This window comes from Oncorhynchus tshawytscha, linkage group LG11, assembly GCF_018296145.1.
Source record: "Oncorhynchus tshawytscha isolate Ot180627B linkage group LG11, Otsh_v2.0, whole genome shotgun sequence".
NCBI classification, from domain to species: Eukaryota; Metazoa; Chordata; class Actinopteri; order Salmoniformes; family Salmonidae; genus Oncorhynchus; species Oncorhynchus tshawytscha.
The window spans coordinates 26,989,653-27,012,717 of NC_056439.1; the positions used below are offsets into that span (position 1 = coordinate 26,989,653).

Below are 23,065 nucleotides of genomic sequence, written 5' to 3' on the forward strand. Positions count from 1 at the left end.
TCCTTTCAGAGAGCGAAAGTTTGAAATTCTAATAGCATATCTAATAGGCCCAATTAATGAGAGATGAGCATGGTAATTTCTCGTATGGCTACTTAGGGAATATGTTCTCATCATGGCCATAAAAGATGAAGAATTTATGATTTATGTATTGTTTCTAAATGAAATATTGTCTTCTTGAGAAATTTGACATTACAATATACAGATGTAGCCTACAAATGTCAATGGAAAAGGTGAACCATCTGTTCTACCTTTAAACTATGCTTCGGACCGGATAGGGCAAAATAGCTTATCCATTTACTAGGCAACTGTGAATTGGGTCCAGTTAAATGAGCGATGGGACAAATGGTAGCCTATCCTAACAGTGTTACCGCCTAAGGTGCTTCTACAAAGTTTTAACTCAGGGGTGTGAAAACTTACATAAATGAGATATTTCTTTATTTGATTTTTAATACATTTGCAAACACTTAAAAAAAAAAAACTTTTCCACTTTGCCATTAAGGGGTATTTTGTGTAGATGGGTGAAAAAACAAACATTGAATCCTTTTTTCATTCAGGCTGTAACACAACAAAAGGTGGAATAAGTCACGGGGTATAAATGCTTTCTGAGAGCACTGTATATGCCTTTAAAAACCCCATTCGACTTTACGCTGCCCACGCCACTGCTCCAGGCTCAGCTGTGTTTCTTCCATTAAGAGCTGCTCATAAAAGGATCTATCTAAGGGTGGAAAGATGAGCAACAGACGACTGCTGGGGAGACCACATGGACATCAGGTATGTACGTAGAAGTCTACGCTACGCTGCTGTGGCTCTAACACCATCTGTGAACTTGTACTTGTGTCTCGCACAGGACATACCGTACTGTGCTTTGTGCGAGTGCTTGTTCGTAAACTTGGATAATAACATTTCGTCATTCATCTTAAATAATTACAGTGACGAGTGCATTCCATATGGTTTTCAATTACAAAGAGGGACTGAACCTAAAGTCCATAAGTCAATAGCTAAATATTTAAGACAGACATAAAAGATACAGATAAAAATGTTTAGATTTATAAACCTGTCTGACCAGGACAATGTTTTCCTATCAATGTGACATATCATAACAAAGACAACATCCTCAATAACAGAGGGCAAGAGGTCAGAGAAAAGTCCCAAGCCAATCAGAAGGGATCTGTTTGCCCCCTACAGAGTGACAGAGGTCAGTGAGTGACGTAGAAGGTAGATAGACATCCTCCCTCACCCCCATTTCCACCAAACCCCACCTCCCTTATCTGCCTATGGAGAGCAGAGGAACGAGTGACGAGGGCCAGGGCCCACTGTGTGATAAGGGCATGTCCTGTTCTCTTCCAGGGGCCTCCGGGGCCACGGTGGGGGCTACAGCTTGACCAGCACCAGGACAAACTCCCAGCCTTGTTTTCGCACCAAGGTATGAGCCTGACCCTGGCTGGCTGGCTGACAAAGACAGAATGGGAGAGGAGGGGATGGAGGGAGGTTCATCTAGAGTTCAGAGCAGATATTTGCCAGTAGTCTCGCGCCGCAGGAAAGCTAAATTGCTTCCGGATCCACGTATCCACCTCTGCGATACCCTTCCTTAACCCCACCACTCCCCCTGCCCTCTCCTCTCCCTCCCGTGGCTCAGGCCAGTGTCAGCCAGTCAGTGAGTCAGTCGTGGCTGGGCTGGTCCCGTGGCAGAGGGTCACAATATCAGACGGGAAGCAGTCTTTGAGCAGTATGCCTCTGTCTCTCTGGCTGTCCAGCTCACCAATGAAACCATGCCAGTAGATGACCAGTCCTGGACCAAACCTATGGAGTGGGAGAAGACAGAAAGACATTAACGTTGATGTCATCACTGTCAAGCAAGGCATTCATCAACAGAACAGAGACAACATGAGAGACAACGTGAGATACTGAAGAAGCTTCCAGACAGTTTCCCACCCAAATCCCATATGCTTATGGCTGTTTACTTTGGATTTTGGGAGGATGACAGTGACAGTGAATTAGAGAGTGAGCGAGAGAGAAGGAGAGAAAGAAAGAGAGAGAGAGAGATTGATTGAGATATACAGAGGAGATAAGCTCTTTGAGGTGCACTCCTTTGATCCCTGTCCAGGAAACTTGTGCTGAATCAAACAAAAAGCTGCCGGTGCGATAAGATCCCACTGACACAGTGATATACACACCGGATCACCTTACAATGGCACTGAAATAGCAATAATCATAGTAGCAACAAAGCCCCAGCCAGCCCTAGAAACCTCTCTGTCATCAGAAGGCTCCTATACAGTGCACAGAGAGAGTTCAACTAAGAGGCTAAGTGAACTGCCCCACTAAAACAGTGCATCGGTCTGTGACAGCGAGGCAAACTAGCTAAGCTAGTCCAGCAGCATCCAGCTGTTTCATTCACATGCTTCACTCTCCAGGCCGACAGACAGACAGCCACTTTGCCTAGGCTCACAGTGCTGTTCCAAAGCACAACGAATAATGACGACTCGCCAAGCAGCCGAGGAAAAGTCAAGTTCAGACAATATTCAAATGTACACCCCCCACCCCCACACCTCTAGCTCTCGTCGCAGCGTCGTGTTTTATTGGCCCCATCACATATCCTGAGCCCCATTGAAAAGGCTCGGAAGCAATTAAAATGGCAGTGTGGCTGGAGAAGCATTGCGCTATTTCACTGCTTCTCCCTGACATGTGATAAATCATCTTCCAAGCTATTTATTACACCCCAAAGATCTGCCAGTGGCCCCCTATGTGTAGCGCAGATCATACCTATTCTTTGAACTCTAGCCGCCATGCATAAAGTCATGTCACAGTTGAACTTTCAGGTTCGGGAGAGCAGCCCCCTTTGCGCACAAAAACAGATTGGGAGTGAACAGTGAAGTAAGGCAATCTGGTTCCTGACACTCTATCCTCAGACAGTAAAGGGTGTTTTGGGGTCTCTGAAGACGTCTCTGAAGAGCCAGACAGGAAGCTGCCCAAAGGGGTTGCAGAGAGTGAACCAGGAAGTTCAGCCCAAAGGCAGAGTTCATAAAACCTTCATAACCTTGGAAGGTTCCGCGATCAATCATCAAATCACAGCCTATTAAAAGTAACAACCCCAGCCAACACCACAGAAGGATAGGAACACTAATGCACAGAATAGTAGCGACTGTAAGTTATGTGCTTGGTGATACTGCATAGGTGTGATTATAAATAATCGTCTCGTTGACTTCTGACCTGTGTGTGACAAGACATCTTAGCGATGTAAATAACCACAACAGAAAGCTCCAGTGTGAACATTTTACACGCACATGCGCCTAAATATATTTTTGCCGTGCGACCTGGACTTCACATTTTCATTGTGGTCCTAAATTTCTTTACGTGCTCCTACATTTTCAAACTTAGGCACACACGTGCTCCTTGTAAAAAAGGTCAGTGTAAAGCCCTGCACAACCTGCAGAGGTAGTCAGGTGTCATGACATCAGCCTTTACATCACACTATAGTTACATTTACACTGTCAAGGAATGCATGTAAGATGTATTCCTGGTCAACCAACTGACACACATAAAGCATGTACACACATGTAGGCCTACACACTCCCTCTTCCTGTACCAGCCCCTAAAAGCAGTACACTCCTGCACCCCCATCCTGCATTCCCTGTTTTACAGTGTGTGATTTACGGCCCTGTATCTGTGAGCAAACCAACGGGCCAAAGCTAACAGCCCCAGAGAAAGCCCACAGATGTAAACGGCAAGTTCACCGCAAAGTCACACACATAGCTCAGCCTATTCACTCCACACAGGGCAGGCTCAGACCTCCTTTCCCCCTCATATTCCAACCAGCCACGGCACGGGTAGCACCACAACTCTCTTTATGGAATTGTTATGGAATCAAAACCTAAACATTTACATTAGATGACTCTGAAGAAGGGGTTACGCTCCTCTTTCCTGTACTGTATGTACTCATCGCTTGGCGAGGGGGGCCGGGAGAAGAGGAGAGGGGGGAACGGTTCATAGAGAGGGGAGAGGCAACCTTCTGAAAAGGTTAAAACTGTACGTCAACAGATAACGCGTACAGCGATGTACGATACATCACAGCCATGGTTTGTCAGGGGAGGCCAGGCACAAATTGAAACAAGCTAAATTATAAGCACAGGGGAACGAAATGGGATTTGACTCCTACTCTGAATAAGAGTCAATACTAGTGGAGGACGTTAAAGTAAAATCCCAGAGCAAGGCCTAGCTCTAGAACAATAATACTGGTGCTGACGGAGGATAGGTGGTGAGGTAAGCAAAGGGTCAAGGGTCGTAACATGGGGTCGAGGTTAAGTAAGTACGGTTGGAGACCACAAACGATGGGGCCCAGGTATTTTCATTGGACAGAGTCAAAAAGAAACAGAAACTCTTACAAAACTCAATGTATAAACCTCCTCTAAAGGAGCATGGTAATGAATTATAAACCTCCTCTAAAGGAGCATGGTAATGAATTATAAACCTCCTCTAAAGGAGCATGGTAATGATTTATAAACATCCTCTAAAGGAGTATGGTAATGAATTATAAACCCTCCTCTAAAGGAGCATGGTAATGAATTATAAACCTCCTCTAAAAAGGAGTATGGTAATGAATTATAAACCTAAAGGAGTATGGTAATGAATTGCTCTAAAGGAGTATGGTAATGAATTATAAACCTCCTCTAAAGGAGTATGGTAATGAATTATAAACCTCCTCTAAAGGAGCATGGTAATGAATTATAAACTCTAAAGGAGCATGGTAATGAATTATAAACCTCCTCTAAAGGAGTATGGTAATGAATTATAAACCTCCTCTAAAGGAGTATGGTAATGAATTATAAACCTCCTCTAAAGGAGTATGGTAATGAATTATAAACCTCCTCTAAAGGAGTATGGTAATGAATTATAAACCTCCTCTAAAGGAGCATGGTAATGAATTATAAACCTCCTCTAAAGGAGCATGGTAATGAATTATAAACCTCCTCTAAAGGAGCATGGTAATGAATTATAAACCTCCTCTAAAGGAGCATGGTAATGAATTATAAACCTCCTCTAAAGGAGCATGGTAATGAATTATAAACCTCCTCTAAAGGAGTATGGTAATGAATTATAAACATCCTCTAAGGGAGTATGGTAATGATTTATAAACATCCTCTAAAGGAGTATGGTAATGAATTATAAACCTCCTCTAAAGGAGTATGGTAATGAATTATAAGCCTCCTCTAAAAGGAGTATGGTAATGAATTATAAACCTCCTCTAAAGGAGCATGGTAATGAATTATAAGCCTCCTCTAAAAGGAGTATGGTAATGAATTATAAGCATCCTCTAAAGGAGTATGGTAATGAATTATAAGCATCCTCTAAAGGAGCATGGTAATGAATTATAAGCCTCCTCTAAAGGAGTATGGTAATGAATTATAAGCCTCCTCTAAAGGAGTATGGTAATGAATTATAAGCCTCCTCTAAAGGAGTATGGTAATGAATTATAAGCCTAAAGGAGTATGGTAATGAATTATCCTCTAAAGGAGTATGGTAATGAATTATAAGCCTCCTCTAAAGGAGTATGGTAATGAATTATAAGCCTCCTCTAAAGGAGTATGGTAATGAATTATAAGCCTCCTCTAAAGGAGTATGGTAATGAATTATAAGCCTCCTCTAAAGGAGTATGGTAATGAATTATAAGCCTCCTCTAAAGGAGTATGGTAATGAATTATAAGCCTCCTCTAAAGGAGTATGGTAATGAATTATAAGCCTCCTCTAAAGGAGTATGGTAATGAATTATAAGCCTCCTCTAAAGGAGCATGGTAAATAATTATAAGCCTCCTCTAAAGGAGCATGGTAATGAATTATAAGCCTCCTCTAAAGGAGTATGGTAAATAATTATAAGCCTCCTCTAAAGGAGTATGGTAATGAATTATAAGCCTCCTCTAAAGGAGCATGGTAAATAATTATAAGCCTCCTCTAAAGGAGTATGGTAAATAATTATAAGCCTCCTCTAAAGGAGTATGGTAATGAATTATAAGCCTCCTCTAAAGGAGCATGGTAAATAATTATAAGCCTCCTCTAAAGGAGCATGGTAATGAATTATAAGCCTCCTCTAAAGGAGTATGGTAATGAATTATAAGCCTCCTCTAAAGGAGCATGGTAAATAATTATAAGCCTCCTCTAAAGGAGCATGGTAATGAATTATAAGCCTCCTCTAAAGGAGCATGGTAAAGAATTATAAGCCTCCTCTAAAGGAGTATGGTAAATAATTATAAGCCTCCTCTAAAGGAGCATGGTAAATAATTATAAGCCTCCTCTAAAGGAGTATGGTAATGAATTGTAAACCGATTCGAGGCTCCAGTTTCTGTAATTGCGGCTTATTATGGGGGCTGCCTCTCTCCTTAACCTAGCGGGAGCGTATTATCCGCTGCTCAGGGGAAAGTCGGCGATCTTCCAATAAACACCTAACTGCATAACGACTTTGTGAAATTGTTTGTGAAATGTAGCTAATTTCAGCGAGTGGGGACACTTGGCTTGACAAGTCAGGATGGGCGGAGATTGGGACTGCCAGGCGCCACTGTCTGTCGTTAGCGTTAACGAGCGGGTGGTGTGGGTTCTCTCTGAAAGCAGGTGCACTGTCTGTCGTTAGCGTTAACGAGCGGGTGGTGTGGGTTCTCTCTGAAAGCAGGTGCACTGTCTGTCGTTAACGAGCGGGTGGTGTGGGTTCTCTCTGAAAGCAGGTGCCATGCTGCTTAGAACGGTAGCTTAATGAGAGCACAGCACTTAGGAACAAAAAAAGATGCAAATAGAGGTGTACAGAGAGTAGTATTAGTGCTGCTGCCACACACACACACACACACACACACACACACACAAGCATGTGCGCATATACAATTGTAGCGTAATTAATTGACTAATTCCAGCCCTCCACATGTCAGTTTCAACCTCTCCACAGTAGTTCTAATGGAAAGTTATAAAAATGTTTCATTTGATTTCTTAGTAGCACCACAGTACACTCTGTGAATGTTTCTGGATGTCAGAGAGCAAGGCCTATATTTCAGCCTTTAACATTCCAAAAAGAAACAAAGATCAAGGTTCATTTGACGTGTCAAGAATAGTGAGGCGGTTCTCTGATAAATCTGCACAAGAAAACACGTTTATTCGACACTATTTGGTTGATAAATTACCACCGAAATGAAGACAAAATGACCCCCGACTTCACCATACTTTCCCCTCATTCTACATTACCAACAAAACCGTTTCAACAAATGTCCCTGAAATGATTCAGATAGCATAAGACCCTACAGGACGGTGAACCTTACAGGGTTGAGGTCTCCACACAAAGACGTCTTTGTTGGCCGGTCCATACATCAGGTCGCAAGGTAAACTGGTAAAGGCACAGCCAAACATGAGCTAAGTCAGGGGATTCTTTTCTTTTTCTCTCTCCCTTGAAATACAGGTCTGGAACCTGCTCAACCCCTTTAGGGAAGAAGTTGGAGAGTGACTAAGTACAAGACAGAGAGAATGGGATGAATAGAGGTAGAGAAAGAGGGGTGGAAACAGAAGGGATGGGAGACAGACCGAGAGAGAGACAAGAGAGAGAGTAGAGTGTATGTGTGAGAGATGACCAAATCAGCCTTTACAGCCATGGTCAGTTGCTGATTAATAGGGGTTTATTTATAGGGCTTGAATTGGGCGGTGGAACGCCAGGTCTGTAAGCCAGCCGATACAGCCTCCTTGAGAACCCTGCATGTGTCTGTACATACTGCCTGCACATTTCAATAGCCCAGTCTGGAGGCCTGCCTGCGTCAGTCAGCCCAATGATAACAGCACAGCACTGATAATAAAGGCTCTTTCTCCAGCCTATCCACAAACAGGATATTTAAATGGCTGATTCGGCCCAAAGAGGTGGCCTCCAATGAAGCAGGCAGTAAATAAGCAACCCCCCCCCCCATGTGTTGCTGCCCGACTGTTCATAAATAACACAAGGTGAACAATCAAGTCAGCCAACCAACAGAACCCACATCACCACCTCTTCTCTTCTCCTCCTTCATGGTTCTGGAAACATTCAATTCTGCTCAGGTATGTCAAATAAAAATATCAGGGGGCCAGAGCCAACGATCAGCCTCCAATTCTCCGTAATTAAGGTGGAATAGAGGGCAATACAAAATAAAACAACTCGCCCCACAGTTGTTATGCCTTTCCACCCCTCCTGTCGATGGGGCTTGGAAATGGGACGTGACGTCAGGGATTGTTGTTGTTGTTGGGATGCTTAAGTACAAACTGTAAAAAATGAATACAAAAAAACACAAAGTATGTGAAATGATAATGGACCTATATCTTTATTTATAATATTATCTTCGATAACTAACCATCACCAAAATAAAAGCTAGACAGTCAGTGGAATTGAAAACAATCAATTTAATAGGATTTATTTTGTTATTAAGTTTGAGCAAAATAACACAGCATTAGAATTGCATAGAATTGCAGGAAATTATCTTCAAAACAGCAACAGTTTCTCTCAGCTCCATGGCTAAATGTATAGAATTGCAGGAAATTTACTTGCAAAAATGTATAATCTCGGCTCCATGAAGAACATCTGAGAATTGCAGAAAATTGGCCTGAAAATGCTACAAATATTATATATATAAAAAAATTAAAACACACCAAGACTGGGGCACCACACCCACCACCTAAGCCTCTTTTTAGTTCTTATTCCTCTATAACTGTTTGTGGTGGAGAGGGGGATGAAGGGGAGTTTATGCCCACCGGCGTAGGATGCCAATAGGAGCGAGGGAGATTAGAGGCGATTATGGAGTTTATCAGGAAACCTCTGTGACCCTGAGAGTAGGACTTGCCCTGGGACCTCTGACCTTGGCTGTCATTGGTCAAGGCTCTGCTCATGTCGTATAGCCTGAAATACAAGAAACTGGCCAAGAAACAGTCGACCCAACCCCATAAACAACCATGTTCTGTTAAGCATGCTAATCATATGACCTTAGAACCCCAAATCCCTTCCCATAATCCCATGCTCCGACAGCAAGGATCCCACTTCTGACAGCAAAAACAGTCATGACCTTATATTGCCCTACACAAATCTATCCCCACTATCTGCTTCAACTTTAGAACCCTTCTTTAATCCCGTCACACTTCTACCACACTATCACCCTTCACAACCCTAACTCCTTCCAAAAACTACCACTTACAGCCCCCATATCACCCTTCACAACCCTAACGCCTTCCAAAAACTACCACTTACAGCCCCCATATCACCCTCCACAACCCTAACGCCTTCCACTTACAGCCACCATATCACCCCTCACAACCCTAACGCCTTCCACTTACAGCCCCCATATCACCCTTCACAACCCTAACGCCTTCCAAAAACTACCACTTACAGCCCCCATATCACCCTTCACAACCCTAACGCCTTCCAAAAACTACCACTTACAGCCCCCATATCACCCTTCACAACCCTAACGCCTTCCAAAAACTACCACTTACAGCCCCCATATCACCCCTCACAACCCTAACGCCTTCCAAAAACTACCACTTACAGCCCCCATATCACCCCTCACAACCCTAACGCCTTCCTACCAGGATCCCACTTCTGACACCAACTAGCGTCTTTTAATCTTATCACTCTCTGCAACCCTATAAAGCCTATCAGCTGTACTGATAACCTGGTTAATACATGGAAGGTAGCGAGGCTCGTCTCCAGCCGAATCTGGATGTTATAATTGTATCAAACTACTAAAGCTCATTACCCTGCTCTGGTGTACTAATCACTTGGCCTCTATGGGTGAGAGTGGGACTGAGACATGTAATAAGCAGCAGGCCTGGCCTGTCTGTGATAACTGAGATGGAGGGCCAGATTTAGACTCATCTAATAAGGCTGACACGGTGCTAGCTGGGGAGAAGTGGACGATCGTAATGATGATGATTCTATCAGGTTCATTAACGGATACAACAGGATCATGCCTGTGGATGAGAGCCCGAATGAACACTGTATGAAATATGTGCAAAACGAACACATATACAGTTGAAGTCGGAAGTTTACATACACTTAGGTTGGAGTCATTAAAACACATTTTTCAACCACTCCACAAATTTCTTGTTAACAAACAATAGTTTTGGCAAGTCTGTTAGAACATCTACTGTGTGCATGACAAGTCATTTTCCAACAATTGTTTACAGATTATTTCACTTATAATTCACTGTATCACAATTCCAGTGGGTCAGAAGTTTACATACACTAAGTTGACTGTGCCTTTAAACAGCTTGGAAAATTCCAGAAAATGATGTTGTGACTTTAGAAGCTTCTGATAGGCTAATTGACATCATTTGAATCAATTGGAGGTGTACCTGTGGATGTATTTCAAGGCCTACCTTCAAACTCAGTGCCTCTTTGTTTGACATCACAGGAAAATCAAAATAAATCAGTCAAGACCTCAGAAAATTTTTTTGTAGACCTCCACAAGTCTGGTTCATCCTTGGGAGCAATTTCCAAACGCCTGAAGGTACCACGTTCATCTGTACAAACAATAGTATGCAAGTATAAACACCATGGGACCACGCAGCCGTCTTACCGCTCAGGAAGGAGATGCGTTCTGTCTCCTAGAGATGAACGTGTTAAGGTGCAAAAAGTGCAAATCAATCCCAGAACAGCAGCAAATTACCTTGTGAAGATGCTGGAGGAAACAGGTACAAAAGTATCTATATCCACAGTAAAACGAGTCATATATCAACATAACCTGAAAGCAAGGAAGAAGCCACTGCTCAAAAACCGCCATAAAAAGCCAGACTACGGTTTGCAACTGCACATAGGGACAAAGATCATACTTTTTGGAGAAATGTCCTCTGGTATGATGATACAAAAATAGAACTGTTTTGCCATAATGACCATCGTTATGTTTGGAGGAAAAAGGGGGAGGAGGCTTGCAAGCCAAAGAACACCATCCCAACCGTGAAGCACGGGGTGGCAGCATCATCTTGTGGGGGTGCTTTGTTGCAGGAGGGACTGGTGCACTTCACAAAATAGATGGCATCATGAGGGAGGAAAATTATGTGGATATATTGAAGCAAAATCTCAAGACATCAGTCAGGAGGTTAAAGCTTGGTCGAAAATGGGTCTTCCAAATGGACAATGACCCCAAGCCTACTTCCAAAGTGGTGGCAAAACAGCTTAAAGACAACAAAGTCCAGGTATTGTAGTGGCCATCACAAAGCCCTGACCTCAATCCCATAGAAAATGTGTGGGCAGAACTGAAAAAGCGTTTGTGAGCAAAGGAGGCCTATAAACCTGACTCAGTTACACCAGCTCTGTCAGGAGGAATGGGCCAAAATTCACCCAACTTATTGTGGGAATCTTGTGGAAGGCTACCTGAAACGTTTGATCCAAGTTAAACAATTTAAAGGCAATGCTACCAAATACTAATTGAGTGTATGTAAACCTCTGACCCACTGGGAATGTGATGAAAGAAATAAAAGCTGAAAAAAAATCACTCTCTACTATTATTCTGACATTTCACATTCTTAAAATAAAGTGGTGATCCTAACTAACCTAAGACAGGGATTTTACTGGGATTAAATATCAGGAATTGTGAAAAACTGAGTTTAAATGTATTTGGCTCAGGTGTATGTAAACCTACGACTTCAACTGTACGTACAGACACATATTCCGCAGTAAGGAATGGATTTGACCAGGCTCGTGTAGTGGAAAACCACGCTACACTGTAGCTGCACTTTCCGGCCATTTGGTCTTCGTTAGGCACCAAACACAGTCAACCCTGAGAAGAAGAGGTCTCAATGCATGTTTAATGTTTAGTGAGACCACTAACTCATCTTGTACCCAAGCTCAAGTAGAATCGCATATCAGGGTGACCTGTGTATGTGTGTGTGTGTGTCAGGTTCCTTTCAGATCTGCTGCATTATGGTCTGACGTGCTCTGACACACACTCCCCTGTTTTGGCTGAGGAGAAAACCAAAACAACCGGCGGTCTGGCCTTGGTCCTGTCTGCTTTGTGTTCGGAGCAGAGGGGGCGGTCATACAACAAGCTAACCTACCATGATGTCCTCATCAGAACATACCAGAGAGAGCACAGTACACAAGCTGGTGGTCTATGGCTACAGCACAGATCTTCATCCATCCACTGCGGACGCATTAAACTCTTCTTTCTCTTTCCATCGCTCTCCATTTTTCTCTCTCGCCCTCCATCTTTCACGCTCCTCTTTCTCTGTCCCTCTCTTGCCCTTTCCAACTCTCTCACTTTTTTTTATCTCGCTCTCTCCCCCTCTACCTCACTGGATCAAGTGTCATGTGATGGAGAGTTCACCTGATCTCTCCCAGAGATGTGTTCCTCGTCACCCCGGAATGGCACTCTACATCACCAGAATGGACCAACCCCTTCCATTATGATATGCGGAGTAGGAATTCATTAGGAGATGATGCCTTTAGAATGCATTTTGTCTCTCATGTAACAAAGGAATAACGAGTAGCACTTCCAACAACCAGGGACAGTTTAATCTTGTAACTCTGAGTCGTGTCGGAGTTGTTTTACTCAACACACACTTAAATCTTGTGTTGATTGAAAGATCAGTATTTTACTAATTCACTAATTCGCAAATCAAAGTTTATTGGTCGCGTACAGTTTAGCAGATGTAGGGGGGTGCAGCAAAATGCTTACGTTACTAGCACCTAACAACACAGTAAAATGTCAAAAAGGACACAATATACAAATTCAATTCTATATATATATACACACACACTACTGTTGAAAAGTTTGGGTCACTTAGAAATGTCCTCGTTTTCCATGAAAACATACATGAAAAGAGTTGCAAAGTGAATAAGAAATATGGTCAAGATGTGGACAAGGTTATAAGTAGTGATTTTTATTGAAATAATAATTGTGTCTTTCAAACTTTGCCTTCGTCAAAGAATCTTCCAATTGCAGCAATTACTGCTTGCAGACCTTTGTCATTCTAGTTGTCAATTTGTCGAGGTAATCTGAAGAGATTTCACGCCATGCTTCCTGAAGCACCTACCAGTCAAAAGTTTGGACACACCTACTCATTCAAGGGTTTTTCAGTATTCTTTACTATTTTCTACATTGTAGAATAATAATGAAGACATCAAAACTATGAAATAACACATATGGAATCACGTAGTAACCAAAAAAAGTGTTAAACAAATCAAAATATATTTTACATTTGAGATTCTTCAAAGTAGCCACCCCTTGCCTTGATGACAGCTCTGCACACTCTTGGCATTCTCTCAACCAGCATCATGAGGTAGTCACCTGGAATGCATTTCAATTGACAGGTGTGCTTTGTTAAAAGTTAATTTGTGTAATTTATTTCCTTCTTAATGCGTTTGAGCCAATCAGCTGTGTTGTGACAAGGTAGGGGTGGTACAGTATACAGAAGATAGCCCTATTTGGTAAAAGACCAAGTCCATATTATGGCAAGAACAGCTCAAATAAGCAAAGAGAAACTAAAGTCCATCATTACTTTAAGATATGAAGGTCAGTCAATCAGGAAGGTCAGTCAATCAGGAAGGTCAGTCAAGCAAGTGCAGTCACAAAAATCAAGCGCTATGATGAAACTGGCTCTCATGAGGACTGCCACAGGAAAGGAAGACCCAGAGTTACCTCTGCTGTAGAGGATAAGTTCATTAGAGTTACCAGCCTCAGAAATTGCAGCCCAAATAAATGCTTCACAGGGTTCAAGTAACAGAAATCTCAACATCAACAGTTTAGAGGAGACTTCGTGAATCAGGCCTTCATGGTCGAATTGATGCAAAGAAACCACTACTAAGATGGCGCCGAAGAATATGGCAGACGTTTTACGTGCCCCCAGCCGATTGTGTTTTTTTGTTTGCAACTTCTTATTACATTTTTAAACCTATTTTGTACATAATGTTGCCGCTACTGTCTCATGTCTGAAAATAACTTCTAGAAATCAGTACTGCAATTACTCACCACGGACTAGCAGAATCCTCTTTATCATTTCACGACTCTGACGAGCCCACCGCAAAGGATACGCTGCTTCCTCGGGAACAGGCCCCAATCCCTGTGATCTGCATGAAGAGGAGCCAGAGAAAGAGGAGCCGAAGTTCCGGATGCCTTCTGAGAATTCGCAGGCGATCAAATAAACCCCTACTTCCCTCCATTCTGCTAGCAAACGTACCATCTTTCGACAATAAAATCAACAAGTTACGCAGAAGATTTAAAAATTACCAACGGGACATTAAAAACTGTAACATCTTATGCTTCACGGAGTCATGGCTGAACGACGACAACATCAACATACAGCTGGCTGGTTGTGCGATGTACCGGCAGGATAGAACAGCAGTGTCTCGTAAGACAAGGGGCGGTGGTCTATATATTTTTGTAAACAACAGCTGGTGCATGCTGTTCTATGCATGATATCTAAGGAAGTCTTGAGCTATTGCTCACCTGAGGTAGAGTTTCTCGTGATATGCTGTAGACCACACAACCTACCAAGAGAGTTTTCATCTGTATTCTTTGTAGCTGTTTACATACCACCACAGTCAGAGGCTGGCAGCATTGAATGAGCTGTATTCCTTCATAAGCAAACAAGAAAACGCTCACCCAGAGGCAGCGCTGATAATAGCCGGGGACTTTAATGCAGGGAAACTTAAATCCGTTTTACCAAATTTCTATCAGTATGTTAAATGTGCAACCAGAGGAAAAATAACTCTGGATCACCTATACTCCACACACAGACGCATACAAAGCTCTCCCTTGCCCTCTATTTGGCAAATCTGACCATAATTATATTCTCCTGATTCCGGCTTACAAGTAAATATTAAAGCAGGAAGCACCAGTGAGAAGATCAATAAAAACAAGTGGTCAGATGAAGCAGATGCTAAACGACAGGACTGTTTTGCTATCACAGACTGGAATATATTCCGGGATTCCGCCGATGGCATTGAGGAGTACACCACATCAGTCATCGGCTTCATCATTAAGTGCATAGATGTCGTTGTCTCCACAGTGACCATATGTATATACCCCAACCAGAAGCCATGGATTACAGGCAGCATCCACACTGAGCTAAAGCTGCCGCTTTCAAGGAGCGGGAACCCGGAAGCATATAAGAAATCCCGCTATGCCCTCCAACGAATCATCAAACAGGCAAAGCGTCAATACAGGACTAAGATCGAATCGTACTACACCGGCTCTGACGCTCGTCGGATGCAAACCATTACAGACTACAAAGGGAAGCACAGCCGAGAGCTGCCAGGTGACACGAGCCTACCAGACAAGCTAAACTACTTCTATGCTCGCTTTGAGGCAAATAACACTGAAACATGCATGAGAGCACCAGCTGTTCTGTAAGACTGTGTGATCACGCTCTCCGTAGCTGATGTGAGTAAGCCCTTTAAAACAGTTCAACACTCAAGGCCGCAGGGCTAGACGGATTACCAGGACGTGCTGATGACACAACAGTGGTAGGCCTGATCACCGACAATTACGAAACAGCCTATAGGGAGGTCAGAGACCTGGCCGTGTGGTGCCAGGACAACAACCTCTCCCTCAACATGATCAAGACAAAGGAGATGATTGTGCACTACAGGAAAAATAGGACCGAGCATGCCCCCATTCTCATCGACGGGGCTGCAGTGGAGCAGGTTGAGAGCTTCAAGTTCCTTAGTGTTCACATCACCAACAAACTAACATGATCCAAGCACACCAAGACAGTCATGAAGAGGGCAGGACAAAACCCATTCCCCCTCAGGAGACTGAAAAGATTTGGCATGGGTCCTCAGATCCTCCAGCTGCACCATCGAGAGCATCCTGACTGGTTGCATCACTGCCTGGTATAGCAACTGCTCTGCCTCCGACCGCAAGGCATTACAGAGGCTAGTGCGTACGGCCCAGTACATCACTGGGGCCAAGCTTTCTGCCATCTAGGACCTCTATACCAGGCGGTGTCAGAGGAAGGCCCTAACATTTTTGTCAAAGACTCCAGCCACCGTAGTCATAGACTTTTCTCTCTGCTACCACACGGCAAGCGGTACCGGAGCCCCAAGTCTAGGTCCAAGAGGCTTCTAAACAGCTTCTACCCCCAAGCCATAAGACTCCTGAACATCTAGTCAAATGGCTACCCAGACTATTTGCTGTGTGCCTCCCCCCCTCTTTACGCCACTGCTACTCTCGGTTGTCATCTATGCATCATCACTTTAATAACTATCTACATACTACCTCATATAACCGGTGCCCCCGCACATTGACTGTGTGTCGGTACCCCCTGTATATAGTCTCGCTATTATTATTTCACTGCTGCTCTTTAATTCATTGTTACTTTTATCTCTTATTCTTATCTGTATTTTTTGAAACTGCATTGTTGGTTAGGGGCTCGTAAGTAAGCATTTCACTGTAAGGTCTACAACGGTTGTATTCGGCTCATCCGACTAATAACATTTTATTTGATTTAAAGGACACCAATAATAAGAAGAGACTTTCTTGGGCCAAGAAACACGAGCAATGGACATTAGACCAGTGGAAATCTGTCCTTAGGTCTGATGAGTCCAAATTTGAGATTTTTGGTTCCAACCGCCGTTTCTTTGTGAGACGCAGAGTAGGTGAACAGATGATCTCTGCATGTGTGGTTCCCACTGTGAAGCATTGAGGAGGTGGTGTGATGGTGCTTTGCTGGTGACACCGTGATTTATTTAGAATTCAAGGCACACTTAACCAGCATGGCTACCACAGCATTCTGCAGCAATACGTTATCCCATCTGGTTTGCACTTAGTGGGACTAGCATTTGTTTTTCAACAGGACAATGACCCAACACACCTCCACACTGTGTATGGAGTGCTGCATCAGATGATCTGGCCTCCACAATCACCCAACCTCAATCAAATTGAGATGTTTTGGGATGAGTTGGACCGCAGAGTGAAGGAAAAGCAGCCAACAACTGTTCAGCATATGTGGGAACTCCTTCAAGACTGTTGGAAAAGCATTCCAGGTGTAGCTGGTTGAGAGAACGCCAAGAGTGTGCAAAGCTGTCATCAAGGCAAAGGGTGGCTACTTTGAAGAATCTCAAATATAAAATATATTTTGTTTTAACACTTTTTTGGTTACTACATGATTCCATAGATGTTATTTCATAGTGTTGATGTCTTCACTATTATTCTACAATGTAGAAAATAGTAAAAATAAAGAAAAACCCTTCAAATGAGTAGCTGTGTCCAAACTTTTGACTGGTACTATATATATATATATATATATATATATATATTTAAATCAAGAAATGTCAGAAATGAATCCAAATAAAAATTTAAAAAGCTGTGTTTTCATTGTGTTCAGACAAGGCCTATTAAGCTCCAAAACTAAACACTGGCCCTTGTGCTAATTGTGAGATGTATACAGTCCCCCCTCGGCTCTTTAATGAATCCCCATGTCTCTAAATCCTGCTCAGAGACAGGAAGTGTCCTGGTGTGCTGGGGGGAATGCAGACGACAATGTCAGGGGGATACACGTTCCTTTAACCAGGTTTACTGTGAACTCCCAGAAGCCCCGGCTAATAATTACCACCAGTCTCTGGGGAAGCCCAGTCAAAGGGCGTCCATTTTGTGTCCACACTGCACCGGCACGGCACCAGGCCCAGGCCCTAATCCTGCCCTTAACCCTGCCTGCTAATGTGTTTTCAATTTGGGATGAGCCCGCACTACAGCCACGGCCCTAATCAACAACAGTTTGGACTGTAACCCAATCTGGCCCTGCTGGGGCAGCCAGGGCACGCTGTGTGGGGTGCAAGGAGTATATACAAGTGTGTTTCAGAGGGTGTACAGGTTGTGTGTGTCTGAGGTCAAATGACTGTGTGCAAACTTGCATGTGTGTGTGTCCTCTACCTCCCACTAATCTGCAGAGATAAACATCCAGCACACACACACATAGCCTCCATGGTCTAGCTCTGGTCTGGTCTCAGAAGGCCTGACCTGACCTTATACTGCTGATAGGCTTGTAGCACACTTTAGGAACTCAAAGACAAATCACACACATGGAATGGATCTATCCGACTCAGCCTCACCACGCCACTCACTCAGCTTACTCAGTTTGCTTTGGACGTTTGCATTTCCTGCCGGTGAAACAATATGCACAATACACAGAGCTTAAGCCCTCTGTCAGAGCATGATCAAGGTAAGCGTGACACATATTCAATCCCCCTCTACTGCTTTAATGAAGGCTGAATCAATAGCAGGGCATACAGGGAGGTGTGAATGTTTGTTGTCTGGAGGCCCCGAGGCCTTTCCATCTTAGAGAAGGCCAACCCAAATTTAGAGTGCAGCCCTCCTAGATTCTCCCTGGGAGAAACCAGGCCTGGCTTTTGTCCAAGTCAGCACCTTTGGAAGTGCACAGTCGCGTTACCACTACTAAATCAACATGTCAGCACTCAGCCATCTGAACTTCTCCTTCCAGTCCATATTGCTTCCAGCTACACACCTAATGAGCTGGTGCTGCGAACAAGCCCCTTTCTACGACAAAAAAAGAGAAGACAGAGAGAAAATAAAAAGTTGACTTTCTCTTTGACTGTTTCCTTGACAGATGTAGACTAGAGTGGTATCATCCATTCACTGCTTGACAGTAAGCTTTGGAACGTGGTCTAGTCTGGAGTTAGCGGTTAGTATGGCGGCTCTGTGCAGAATCTGGGACAAGCTCGGTTGGGGTGCCTGGGTATTTAGAGCGGACGATGCAGGAATAAATGTCCACAGAATGTGGTCTGCTTACTCAGCACTTTGTTTACATTCCTGTAAGGTACTTGTAGCCCCAGGGAGAGGAGGCCAAGAAGTCTACACGTCGCTGGGTCTCTCCAGCGACAGCACCTGGGCATGTGGTCGGCACACGCACGCACACACACACAAAACAAAAAGTACTCCGATATCAGTGGCTTAGCTAAATCAACTATTTACCTTGAATGATAACGTGATCCATATTATCTACAGTAACAAAAGTTGAAATATTACAAAGACGACATATTCCTAGAGTACATAACTTAATTACACTGACGAAGAAAAGTAATAATGCAACATGTAAAGTGTTGGTCCGAAGTTTCATGAGCTGAGATAAAAGATCCCAGAAAATGTCCATACACACAAAAAGCTGATTTCTCTAAACTGTTGTGCACACATTTGTTTACATTTTTGTTAGTGAGCATTTCTACTTTTCCAAGATAATCCATCCACCTGACAGGTGTGGCATATCAATAAACTGATTAAACAGCATGATCATTACAATAAAAAGGCCTAAAATGTGCAGTTTTGTTACACAACACAATGTCACAGATGTCTCATGTTTTGAGTCCTGACTGCAGGAATGTACACCAGAGCTGTTGCCAGAAAAGTGGTTGTTAATTTCTCTACCATAAGCCGCCCTCCAACGTCGTTTTAGAAAACGTAGCAGTACCTCCAACCGGCCTCACAACCGCAGACAACATGTACCGCGTCATATGGGTGAGCGGCTTGTTGATGTCAACATTGTGAACAGAGTGCCCCATGGTGGTGGTGGGGTTATGGTATGGCAGGCATAAACTAGACAACAAACACAATTGCATTTTATCAATTGCAATTTGAATGCACAGAGATACTGTGACAACACCCTGAGGCCCATTTTTTTAAGGTATCTGTGACTAACAGATGCATATCTGTATTCCCAGTCATGTGAAATCCATAGATTAGGACCGAATGAATGTATTCTAATTGACTGATTTCCTTATACATATGAACTGTAACTAAGTTAAATTTTTCGTGTTGCATGTTGCGTTTATAGTTTTGTTCAGTATAAACACATATGTTCATGTCCCCTTCGTAACAGGATGGTGGTCACTCCATGTGGTTTAACCTTGAGCCAGTTGGATTTGAGGGAACTGCCAGGGACATCACCATATGATATTATCACCATACTTCGGTACCAATACGATATACATTGAATTTCTCACGATTCTATATGTATTAAGATATGATACTGTGATTTTACTACGATTTGATGTTCCAAACATGTTGCTCACCATATGTCTTCAGCAGAGGGACAAGAGAGAGACATGAGAAAACGAGCTTTGTACGGTCATTTAAACAAGTCTCGAAAACAAATTTGACCCATATTTAAAAAGCAGATGTAGAACAAGCTATGAAGGAAAAATAGTGGCGTTTTGGTGCAGGTACAGCAAACTAGCACAAAAATAATATTGCGATACTGTCAAAACACTACATCATCAAAAATAATATCTCGATAAAATCGACTTTACCCCATCACTTGTCATCAGTAGTGGTCATCAGTAGGCCTCCCAAAATGCAACACTATCCCAGAAGAGAGAGCAGGCCTGGGACTAGTCCAAGCACAACTTTCCATTAGCCATGGGCTACATGGGATACCGCCAGTGTTTTCTCTGATGATCTGGGGTGCAAATCAAATTTCATTGTAGTTTTAAACAATTTGCTAAGAAAACAAAACAAAGATCCCTGCTCAAGCCACTCCTGGGGTTTCTGTCTGTGCATCAGTGAGTGTGTGTGTGTGCGTCTGTCAGTGTGTATGTGTGTGGGGATTTGCCCTTTTTATTACTCCCAGGCCTGTGTCCCTTCAAAGCGCCACAGAGAGAGAGAAAGAGAGAGAGAGAAAGAGAGAGAGAGAGAGAGAGAGAGAGAGAAAGAGAGAGGGGAAAGGAGAGAAAGACTACTCGACCTAGACCCAGCGAAACTAATTAGGCGAGGGATCAGGCTGGAAGTTAAACACACCACTATATGTAATGAAAGAACGGGAGAGAGAAGGGGGGGACATCCAGGGGTCAGGCAGACGCCAAAACAGTGGTCCTCGGGCAATCTGGTATTGATTTTCACTGGTTTGGGGATGAAGGGGGACAGGTGGAGGGCAGTGGAGAGTCTAGCGAGTTGTCAACCTGACAGTTTAACCCCTTTTGGAAAGAAGGAAAACAAACAGGGGGATCTCCGGGGATGAGAGCGTTGATCTGTCGTAGCGATGACACCGCAAAGCAACCCCCCCCACATACATAATGCACACAAAGGAGGGGGGCTAGTAGAGAACAGCAGCACATTCCCTGACAGGAAGAATAGAAAGCTCTCTGGCTAAGACCTGGCAACCCAAGCCTGCTGACAGTGGTGCATGTGTGGAAAGTCCCCCATTTCTATGTCAAAAAGAATAACATACCAATGCAGACCAACATGCAGTGGAATGGGCCAAAGTTGTCATCTTGAGGAAGTATCTACAGATATAGAGCTAAATATAGGCCTTGCATTGGAGCAGTGTTTAGACATTGACATATGTGGACGATAACTTACTAGCTGCAGCAAATGACAATTGTCAGTCCTGAGACAAAGATATTGCATCCTACATACTGCTCGGTGGTCACTGTATGCTATCACACACAGACCCACACCCATCTCCCTCCTCCGTCTGTCTCTCACCATGTTAAGGCCACTGCCCTCGAATGGCTTCTCTCTGATGTCCCTAAACACTGGAGCCCCTTTGACTTTTCCCTTCAAATTGCCTCATCGGTCTGTCAGGATGCCAAAGGGGACTCCATTAGGCCAAACTAGCCCCCCCTCCACAACGCGTGGTAGAGGCTGTCCACATCAAATTAGAGTGGCCCCTATTGTCCCCATTACCGCTTGGAACAGCGCCATCATGACGGATGCTACGGGGTCCCTCACTTGTCACTAGTTGTCAGACGGACGGGTAGTTTGAATACACAAGGCTGACAGGTAATCTTAATGTCTTCAATTAGCCCAATTAAGCCTGTCATAAACAATTCAATAAGTGCTCAACCAACACAGATAAACGCAGAGCAGCACGTGCAAGTGTGTGTGTGTGCCACACACACACCCACACACACACACAGAGATCTGGGTGGTATTAATGACAAGCTTAATGCGTATATCAGCGAGATAGAGGACTAACGGTTAGCTTGTCTTTTGTCTCCCTGCCAGTGTGTCTGTGTGCCCTATCCTTTTCCTGGTTCAGCTGTGCACTGCTGGCTCCTACCTGGTCACTTCAAATTGTACCATCTCCTTTCATTAGCACATAGCCGGGTGAGAATCTGAAGGGTCGTGACAACATTCATTTAAGAGGAGTGGGAGCAGATTGCCTGAAGCAGGTGCTATGAGGGAGATAAAACAAAAGCGGTGTGTGTGTGTGTGTGTGTGTCATGCGCTTGTGTATGCACAAGGGAGGCTTTTCTCATGGTCTTCACATACTGGGATTTCCTTAGCTGAGCTAAATGAGTAATGACAAAAAGGTGTTTTGTGGAAATAGTGGGGAAGAGAGAGAAACCTGCTCAGTGCACACTTGGAGCATTTACGAGGCTCTGGTGAAATCTAAATATTGTTTCTAGCATGACTAACCAGGCCAACACCTTTAGCCGTGGAGGACGTGCGACAACTGACCCTGTTCATTTGGCCTGTCCTTCCTCCAGTACAGTATCTTATCACGACAACACCATGTTATTCCCTTCCAACTGTTTATCATTTATTTGCACTCCGTAAGTCTTTCCTATCGGTCACGTGATGTGTGGGGCACATTTAGTGAAGTGAGCAACAACGTTAGGTTTAGGACAATCAGCAGAGCCCACACAGTCCCAAGGTAAGGCCAACCTCACAATCTGAACAAGAAATCTGCAAAGACTGTGGTGAAGAAATGCACCAAATCCAACAAGAAATGGAAAATTCCTATATATTCCTTATACTCGTTAAAGGATGACTTTAATCGCCGTATAATTAAACGGGGCAAAAAAATACAGTATTAGTACTGGAGAATAAGACCTAAGCTCAACCCAAAACGTGAAAATGAAAGACCCAAAGCAGGTGAATGTATGATGAAAACGTCTTTCCTTTCTTTAAGATCAGTGATGGACATCCGTCTCAACCTTACTGACCCCTCACCTCCAGTGAAGGCTGAAACGGCAGCACAAACAGAGAGAGAGAGAGGAGAGGAGAGAGAGAGGAGAGAGAGAGGAGAGAGAGAGGAGAGAGAGGAGAGAGAAGAGCGAGAGCGAGAAAGAGAGAGAGCGAGAGAGAGAGAGCGAGAGAGAGAGGAGGACCCGTCACCAGGAAGTTGTAAT

At 43.7% G+C, this 23,065-nt stretch overlaps 1 protein-coding gene across 4 annotated transcripts in view; it reads right to left on the bottom strand.

Moving 5' to 3' along the window:
* Positions 1-471: 471 nt before the first annotated feature.
* Positions 472-23,065, bottom strand: part of cdin1 (CDAN1 interacting nuclease 1) — a 78,471-nt gene continuing 55,877 nt past the window's right edge. For all 4 annotated transcript variants that reach the window (XM_042329978.1, XM_042329979.1, XM_042329980.1 and 1 more), the window contains one exon: positions 472-1,800. In XM_042329978.1, the coding sequence (XP_042185912.1) occupies positions 1,644-1,800 (157 nt within the window). In that variant the 3' untranslated portion in view covers positions 472-1,643. The remainder of the gene's footprint in view (positions 1,801-23,065) is intronic.